The 10,000-nt window shown below is 37.8% G+C and overlaps 1 protein-coding gene across 2 annotated transcripts in view; it reads left to right on the top strand.

Annotated features, from left to right (window-relative positions):
- LOC135226577 (lens fiber major intrinsic protein-like) overlaps nt 1–10,000 on the top strand; it is a 150,152-nt gene that overhangs the window by 116,250 nt on the left and 23,902 nt on the right. For both annotated transcript variants that reach the window (XM_064266261.1, XM_064266262.1), the window contains one exon: nt 4,629–4,783. In XM_064266261.1, coding sequence (XP_064122331.1) covers nt 4,629–4,783 — 155 coding nt within the window. The remainder of the gene's footprint in view (nt 1–4,628; nt 4,784–10,000) is intronic.

A 10,000-nucleotide genomic window follows, 5' to 3' on the forward strand; every position in this document is an offset into this window, starting at 1 on the left:
GCTTGGAAATATAGTCGAAACCAGTCAGGACCTACACCCCAGCTCTTATTTTTCATCTGTGGATACGTGTGATATATATAAGTGTGTGTGTGTGTGTGTGTTTATTACAGCAACTACAAAAGATGCAGTCTGCAACCAACACTACTATATCAACACCGAACATCCTAGCTAACGTTAGGAATGGGACAGGACGACGTGCTAGTGATTCCAGAGTACACTTACGTTAGACATTCATTGCTAACTTAGAGTCTCCTTTCTTGAACTACTAAGTTCACACTCCGGACACATCGCCCCCCAAGTTGCTAAAAAGAGCGAACCGCTACGCGGCACCGTACGCCGGAGAAAAGGTGCGTTACGCGCGGAACGGCAAAGCCGATTGCAGAAGAGCTTTGCGAGACGCTGAAGAGGATCAGGAGAAAGCCGAGGTGTCTGGAGCGCCGGTCGTAAGTCGGCGTTCCATTGGGTTTGATTCTCCTGCCACGAAAATGTTTGTGGAACGCGTGTTCTTCGTGGTATGAATCAATCAATACTACTCTGAATTACAGGGAATTATTTTTAAAAGAACAACTGAACCTTTCGTCCTGCGCAAGGCATATTTCACTGCAAGCAGCGTGTTCGTTATGGCATCAATAAATCAATACTACTCTGAATTACTAGGAATTTGTTAAAAGCAAAAGTGAACTTCTCCTCCTATGCAAAGCGTATTTCACTGTAAACAGCGTATTCGTCGTGGCATAAATAAATCAATACTAACTACTCTCTGAATTACAGTGAATTTATTAAAAGCACAAATGAACCTCTTGGCATACGCGAGTTATATATCACTACAAGCGGCGTGTTCGTCGTGGTATAAATAAATCAGTGAGACTTCTTGAATTAAAGGAGGTGTTTTAGGCTCAACCAAAGCTCTTGGCATACTCGGGGATACTAAGAATTAATATTTCACTCCCCAAGCAACGTGTTCGTCGTGGTATGCGTAGATGAATACGTACATCTTGAATGCAACGACATCTCTAATCATAGTGTCTTATAAGAACTTACAAACGAACTCCTTTGAATTTTCAGAGAAATAATAATAATAATAATAATAATAATAATAATAATAATAATAATATGAGCCTTCAAGTGAAGAACAATCCATTCGCCTCATTAAATCCAGATTCCGGAGAGCAGGTTTATTTTACTGTTATGCTTTCTTCTTTTTCTTCTTCTTTCCTTCTTCTTCTTCTTCTTCTTCTTCTTCTTCTTCTTCTTCTTCTTCTTCTTCTTCTGCATTTAATGGCGTTTTGAAATCCGCCTACGCGCCTTGTTAATGACAAGGAGAATTCAACTGCGCTTTCGCAATCCGCTCCTCTTACTTAAGTATACCCCCTTGCTTTCTGCTTTCGCCATGAATGGTTTGTAGTATTTCTTTTCTTCTTCCGAGAAATCGCGAAGCACTATATACGAGTCATTAAAGAAATTCTCTCATGCGGAGGCTGAGATTTTAGGATGTTAGTTTAATGACATCAGCGAAGATGAAAGGAATTAATTCGTCTTGAGGCAAAAATGTCCTGTGTGAAGGTAAAGGTAAAGAACTTCAGCAAATGAAGAATTCACTTTTAACGCCAGACGTGGTGCACTGTAGACATTATTAAAGGGTGTTGTGTATTGTAGACATTATTAAAGGTGTTGTGCTATGTAGACATTATTAAAGGTTGTTGTGTACTGTAGTCATTATTAAAGGTTATTCTCTGTAGACATTATTAAAGGTGTTGTGCTCTGTAGACATTATTAAAGGTTGTTGTGTACTGTAGACATTATTAAAGGTTATTCTCTGCAGACATTATTAAAGGTGTTGTGCTCTGTAGACATTATTAAAGGTTGTTGCGCCCTGTAGACATTATTAAAGGTGTGCCCTGAAGACATTATTAAATGTTGTTGTTCTCTGTAGACATTATTAAAGGTGTGCCGTGTAGACATTATTAAATGTTGTTGTTCTCTGTAGACATTATTAAAGGTGTGCCCTGTAGACATTATTAAAGGTTGTTGTTCTCTGTAGACATTATTAAAGGTATTGTGCTCTGTAGACATTATTAAAGGTGTGCCCTGTAGACATTATTAAAGGTTGTTGTTCTCTGTAGACATTATTAAAGGTTGTTGTTCTCTGTAGACATTATTAAAGGTGTGCCCTGAAGACATTATTAAATGTTGTTGTTCTCTGTAAGACGAAAGGAGCTGTGCCCTGTAGACATTATTAAAGGTTGTTGTTCTCTGTAGACATTATTAAAGGTATTGTGCTCTGTAGACATTATTAAAGGTGTGCCCTGTAGACATTATTAAAGGTTGTTGTTCTCTGTAGACATTATTAAAGGTTGTTGTTCTCTGTAGACATTATTAAAGGTGTTGTGCTCTGTAGACATTATTAAAGGTTGTTGTGTACTGTAGACATTATTAAAGGTTGTTCTCTGTAGACATTATTAAAGGTTGTTGTGTACTGTAGACATTATTAAAGGTTGTTCTCTGTAGACATTATTAAAGGTTGTTGTGTACTGTAGACATTGTTAAAGGTTGTTGTTCTCTGTAGACATTAAAGGTGTGCCCTGTAGCCATTATTAAAGATTGTTGTGCCATAGCATTAAATGTTGTTGTGCTCTGTAGACATTATCAGAGGGTGTTTTAGCGTCCCTTCGGCCCCTAGCTGCACCCACTTAGGCCAGTACACGAGCCACTCTGTGACGCCACAGACTGGCGTCGGTATGTGGCGGGGATGTGATGTCCCAAAGGTTTCCATTGTTTACAAACTATGTCGAGCACACGAGCGCCTGTTTCAAGCGACTGTGGCGAGCTGTTGCTGATCCCCGCCACAGCTTAAAAACAGTGGAAATCTCTTGGAGGCCACATATCCTCGACACACGCCAATGCCACTCTGTGGCGCCACGCACCGACGCCATTCTGTGGCGCCACAGAATGGCTCGTGTATACTCCAGGCCTTATACTTTGCCTCCATTCCCATTCCCTTCCTCTTCAGTCTTGCTGTCCAGCCTCTCCAACTCATACGCTTTTTATCTCGCTGTCCAACCACTCCAACTGCCTCTTATCACTGTCTCAGGCGCCGAATGACCAAACGTGTCCCAGTGGTTGGCTTGACAGTCTAAATTTCATAAGATAAGATACACATTCAAAGCTGTTTATTTAAATGTACAGTTACCGAAGATTTAAAAAGAAAAAAAGCGTGGAATAGTCCCACACTGAACAGCATAAGATCATTCTATAAACATCTAAGAAATCTATAGAAGGGAAATGTCTCAGAAGGGAAGTTGTCATTTAGGTGGCAAAATAGGAAAGACTAAAATAAATAAGAGAAATGTGGCTTTATGTCGTGGCGATCAAAGGCACACACACACAGCCTCTCATGCAGTATTCAAACCAGACCGTCCTCCTCACTGGCCTCAAAAGCCGAGAGAGAGAGAGAGAGAGAGAGAGAGAGAGAGAGAGAGAGAGAGAGACAAAGCGGACACCCGGCCTTTAATCCACTCGCCAATCTCATGAATTACATCGTGTCAAAAAAAAAAAAAAAGAGGGGTGGGTAGGTGAAGCTTCCGCTCCCCTCTCCTCCTCCCCCTCCTCTGTATTCAGGGACAAAAGCTTCTTCAAGTCGTGAAAAATTTATATGATAATAATTAGATTTAGCAGATGATGAAAACTAGATTAACCATGTCGTGAGAAATTTAGCAGGTGATAAAAACTAGATTTACGTGATCAAAAAGGCTTCAAGTCGTGAGAAATTTAGCAGATGATAAAAACTACATTAACGTAATAAGCAAAAAGCTTCAAGTCGTGAAAAAGTTAGCCGATGATAAAAACTAGATTTAGCAGATGATAAAAACTATATTAACCGTGATAAAAAATGCTGCAATTCGTGAAAAATTTAGCAGATGATAAACACTAGATTAACTGTGATAACGAAAGCTTCAAGTCGTGAAAAATTTTGCAGATGATAAAAACTAGATTTAACAGATGATAAAAACTATATTAACTGTGATAAAAAATGCTACAAGTCGTGAAAAATTTAGCAGATGATAAAAACTACATTAACGTAATAAACAAAAAGCTTCACGTCGTGAAAAATTGAGCAGAAGATAAAAACTAGATTTAGCAGATGATAAAAACTATATTAACCGTGACAAAAAATGCTACAAGTCGTGAAAAAGTTAGCAGATGATAAAAACTAGATTAACAGTGATAAAAAGGGGGGAAATAAAGCAATAGTTTGTTGGGATAGCACAATGGATTGACAACGAAGTTGCCCATTGTATAGCGGGGGTATTGCCGTGTCAGTGCTCCTCATACGGTGCACTGTAGGCATTACCTAAGGCTCTTTGCAGCGTCCCTTCGGCCCCTAGCTGCAACCCCTTTCATTTCTTTTAATGTACCTCCGTTCATATTCTATTTCGTATATCTCTCTTTTCACCCTCCCCGTTTCCTCCTGTTATATCTTTCAAACCCTTTTACCGTTAGTTTCCCTTTCAGCACCGAATGACCTCATAGGTCCCAGCTCTGATCAATTTGGCGGAAATTGCATATTCCATTCCATTCCCATTCGGTACTAACACATTTTATAATAATTTTCTTTCTTTTCTTTGCAGTGGGCACCATAGACGACATCGTCACCGAAACTGGCTGGGGATGGGCGGTTCGGTGGGCCGTGGGTCACGGGGTAGTCATGGGCGCAGTCAGCTGGGCCGTCAGAAGCGCCCACATCTCTCCGCCCACGTCTATTGCACTGCTCGTCACAAGGAAGGTCAGTTGAGGTTGCGTATGGTGAGGTGTAGGTGGCCTTATGCCGGCAGGGTTCCTGTTTTGTGAGCGAACTGTGAAGTGCTTTTCGTAAATAAAGGGTAGTATCAATACTACCCTTTATTTTTATAACCTGTTTTTGTTTTGTTTTGCTTTGTTTTATAACATCCCCTTTTGCTCTCTGACATACATCTGTAAAAAAAAAATTATAAATAAAAACCCATATCTAGCCCAGGCACGAAGAAACTCGGCGGAGATAGGGAAACAAACAGAAGCGGCCTTAACCCAGAAACGATAAACTCGCCTCTTGAAGGCTGGAAGGTTATGAGTTGGGATAAGCCAAAACAAAAATGCACTTCCAAAGGGACTGACTAATTTTCACGCTGCAAACGCGGGAAAAGGAGGCGTGATGGGTGTTACGAAGCAGTGATTTTTAAAATGCTCCCTGTCGACTCCTGTGAATTTATGGCACATTGCTACTCAAGATAACCGGCTAAGATTTGATGCAAAATTCAGCCGCTGTTGAAATTTTACGCTGAACTGTCCACAACAAACCTCTTTTTTTTTCTATATTTTTTTTTATCCCGGTCTGAGACCGGCAAGAACGTCATACACTTTATAAAAGCAAAGTTCGTCTGTTGTGGACTCAGTAAGGAAAGATAAAATTAGCTTTCGTTCCCTCGCAAAAAAAAAAAAAAGTGAAAGATTAACCTGGTTATGAAACGGCATTGAGCAACAGAGTTAGTTTCCAGCCAGCCGCGTTCATTATTTACCCCCCCCTTTTTTTTTTTTTTTTTTTTTTTTTTTTTTTTTTTTTTTTTTTTGTTTTTTCAAAAAATAGCTTTTACGTTTTGCTTTGAAACGCAGGAGTGGCGCCCACGCTCTGTCGGGGGTTCCTTGTCAAACAACATGAAACGCACACACTAGATCTGTAGTTAAAGAACATGAATTTAACATAGGCCTGTAGCAAACAACATGAAACCTTCATGTTTCAGTGCCATACGAACGCGGATCGCTGTTGCAGACATCCTTTAATCAAAACTATTGGAATACTTTTTTTCTGGCGAAATCACTGTCATAGAACCCACAATATTCCAGGACTGGACACTGAAGCGAAGACCTGTAGTTGAAAAGACTTTATTGGACTGACACGATTTAAATCTCCTTAATACGTAAAAATATAATAACCCAAGTGAAGTGCTTGCAAAAACAAGTTGCGTAAGTCTGAAAAATTCATCCAGTATTTCAGTTTCAACACCGATCAAAACGAGATCAAAATGTTGTTGTTGTTTTTTATTAAGCTGACCTTATATCAGCACGGGCTCTTGCTCACAGAGCAGCCCGTAATTCAGGATGGTGAGAAAGTGGTAATGGTAGGATATGGCCCTTTATTTGGTGATAATGCATGAGTTGATGAGTGTGATATTGGAAAGAAACATTTGATGGGTAAGGTTGTCCAACCTTTTTAAACCCTAAGGTGCCCTTCAGTGGTAGGAAAAGTGCAATAGTAGTGAGTGTTGGCAAGTCAGAGAGGCCAACAGATGGGAAGAAGGAAGGGGTATGAGTCTGAGAAAAAGATTGCTAATTAGTTAGCTTGTGAGATCCGAGGTCAAAACCCAAAGAAAAACAGTAGAATTTGTTCCAAGAGATTGAAGGTGGGAGGAGCCAAGGGAAACCGGAGCAGAGGAGAAAATCCAAGCTGAACAGTAGGGGAGAACAGAAGTAGATGAGAATGCAGAAGCTCGAGAGTCTGGGAAAACCAAAGCAGAATGAATTCACTAGCCTAAGCGTGGAGAAACAAGAGGCAAAAGAGAATTCTAAAGTTTAGCAAAAGCAGTCGGAAGCAGAATATAATTCCAGTACCAGAGAGTCAAAAGATATGGGACTCACTCCAAGTCAATATTTTGAAAGTTAAATAAACTGTAGATAAAAACTAGCATTCTATAACATTTCTATCCCTACCATGATTACAAATAATAAATTCTCATTTCCTTGTTTTACGGTACAAAGCCAACTGCAACATTCAGTGCTAATATGCTCTCTCTCTCTCTCTCTCTCTCTCTCTCTCCTGAATTCTGACTTCATTTCAGTCATAGTTCACAGGTCAAGTATAAACAGCAAGCATTTTCAACGAAGTCCTCTCTCTCTCTCTCTCTCTCTCTCTCTCTCTCTCTCTCTCTCATCATCTCTCATCTCTCTCTCTCTCTCTCTCTCTCTCTCCTCTCGTAGTAGCCATCTTGCTTGGTGAGACGTACCCGCGTGAAGTCCACAATAATCAACAGATATCACAAGTTTAACTACGACTAGAATTTGAGAAATATCTAGAAGTGTTCGTGAACTATCGGTGATAAGATTAGTGTGAAAATAGTAGGGATAAAGCGTCTTCTAAGTTAGTTTATCAAGTGTAATACTATAAATCAGAACAAGATGGCAGTAAGTTCCAACTGCGGGAAAAGGTGGCGTAATTTGGCGTGTCTAGCAGATCGCAATACGATGAGGTAGCAGGAAGGGAACTGGCATTTCTCATCTATGAAATCAGCAACAGTTCCTAACCAAAAAGATACAAAAGCATTCATAGATATATTAGAAGGATATAATCCTTCAAACTGGAACAAATCTAATGAAAAACATCTTGAAAATAATTGAAGAAGTTCCAAATAAAATCCAAGTGGTCAAGAGACTCATAAAGAAAATATACATAAACCAACATATTCCGACAAAGAAAATGAATAAGGTGAATCTTGTGAATATACTAATTGATGCATTAGGAAAAAGAATGCCAAAAAGCATGCAAACTGTGTAAGGTTTGGTATAGCATAGTCAATCCACAAAACCTAATCAGAAAATGTGCTGCATGCAACATTCCGACCCATCCACAGTGTGCTGAGGTAATACAAGATTTGAGAAAAGATACAAGAATTTTTGTTTCAAAACATGTCTATCATGGATAGACAATGTTATTAAATCAAGATTGAATGTACAAATAGTTGAGGATGAAGAAGAAGAGGAAGAGGAAGAAGAAGAAGAAAAAGAAGAAGAGGAAAACGGAAGAGAAGTAAACAAAAATGAAATGACAGAAAAAAAATAAGGAAAACAAAGAACAGATAAAAGTAGGATGCAGAGATACTCATTGATACTACATATGAGGCAATAAAGCAGCATACCTACGAAGAAATAAATTACGATATGACAACAGAAAAGCAAAATCCCGAAGAGGCTCTACCCAGATCTATACATGACGGGAGAGGAAAAATAGACAAGAAAGACAAAATCTGCAACCTTTTGAAAAGAGGGAATTGCAGATTTGGAGAAAGATGTTACTACAAACATCCTAAGATATGTCAAAACTATGAAATATATGGTAAATGTGCATACTTAGATGGATATGGGGATGATTGCAGAGATCTGCATCCAAAAATATGTAAAACCATAAAAGAAGGAAAGGATGTAAGTTCGACAAAAAATGCAAATATAGATGCACCCTGTAGCCATGAATGGCATAATCAAATAAATAACCAACCAAGTCAATAAAATCCAAAATAAGAAAGAAACACATAAAGAGAGAAATCAAGAATATCAGGTAAAAGAGAAAAGCAAACCACCAATGAGATATGCAGAGGTGTCAGCAAAGAATTTCAAAGCATCAGCTCCGAAATTCTACTCAAGAGATAATAACTGTATTTATTATGCAAGAGGATATTGCAGAAACGGAAAGGAGGAAAATTGCAGATTCAGACACAAAATGAATAATTATGATGAAGGAAGATCAAATATTATGGAAAAGTTGGATTTTTTAATGTCAGAATTTCTGGAAATGAAAAAAAGAACAACATACCAGAACAGGAAAGAGACATGGGAAAATCCTTATTACTATCAGTATAAATGAAGGAGAAAACACGCAAACCACATAGTGATGAATGCGCAGGGTTTAGTTACGAGTAACTCAAAAAGAAAATAGATACTTAGACGAACTAACCCAAAATGAAAAAGAAAATAGATATAAGAATATAAGTGAACCTGGTATTCCCAAGAGACTGGGAATGATGATCAAATAAAAAGGGTTCCAAACTTATAGATCAGATAGAAAAAATAGGAATCAAGGGGGAACCGCAATATATGGGAAAGACAAAAAACAAGGAAAAATCATATGAGAAATATAGTAACTCAGAATGGTGAACTAATAGCGGTAGAATTTGAATCTGAAAAATTGATTGACATAGTAATATATAGACCTCCTAATACTAAAGAGTTTGACTTAATAATTGAAAAATTGGATGATATATGTAGAAATCACAAGGACTGGACTATTCTACTACTATGGTGACTTCAACTTTCCTTCGTAGAATGGAAAAGAACGAATAGGAGATTGTGTTGTACTTATACATATAAAAAAGAGAGTAATAGTAGTGCAGAAGATAAGAGGCAATTTGAAAAGCTATTAGATATGCTACTAGAATACAACATTCAACAATAAATCACCTGCCAACAAGAAAGGAAAAATACTTTAGACATAGTATTTGTGAACGAGATGAATTATGTTAAAGAAATAATAGTTTATAATGCGAGTATTTTCAGACCATAATGTCATAGAATTAACAGTTCATTCCAAAGCAAGTGAAAATAGAGATAAGCAAGAAATGAAAAAGTGGGAAGGATATGGAAAATACAACTTCTACAGTAAAAATATAAAATGGTCAGAAATTAATGAAGAATTAAACAAAGATTGGGATAACATTTTCGTAAGTGATGACATAAGGTAAATACGGAGGTATTATATAAAATATTGGAGAAAATAGTGGATAAATATATACCGAAGAAGAAAAGTAAATATCATTCATGCATACCAAGAGACAGAAGGATCTTGTTCCAGAAAATCAGAAAGTGGAAAAAAGGTCTTGCAAAAGAAAAAAATGCATGGAAAGTTATAGAACTAAAAGTAAGATAGAAAATGCAGAACAAAAGATTCTATACAATCAAAAGAAAATGAAAACGGACTTGGAAGAAAAAACCCTATTAAATATCAAGCAAAACCCCAAACTATTATACTCATATGCGAAGAAGATGAATAAAAAGAAGAATAGAAATAGGCCCTCTGAGAATTGAAGGGAGATTAACGAATGAAAAAAAGGAAATTTGCAACATACTGGCAGAACGATATAAGAGAGAATTCACCCCTAGAATAGATAATGAAGATAATGATATAGAAGTAAGGGATGAAATA

The sequence above is a fragment of the Macrobrachium nipponense genome, chromosome 14, assembly GCF_015104395.2.
Source record: "Macrobrachium nipponense isolate FS-2020 chromosome 14, ASM1510439v2, whole genome shotgun sequence".
Lineage (NCBI taxonomy): Eukaryota > Metazoa > Arthropoda > Malacostraca > Decapoda > Palaemonidae > Macrobrachium > Macrobrachium nipponense.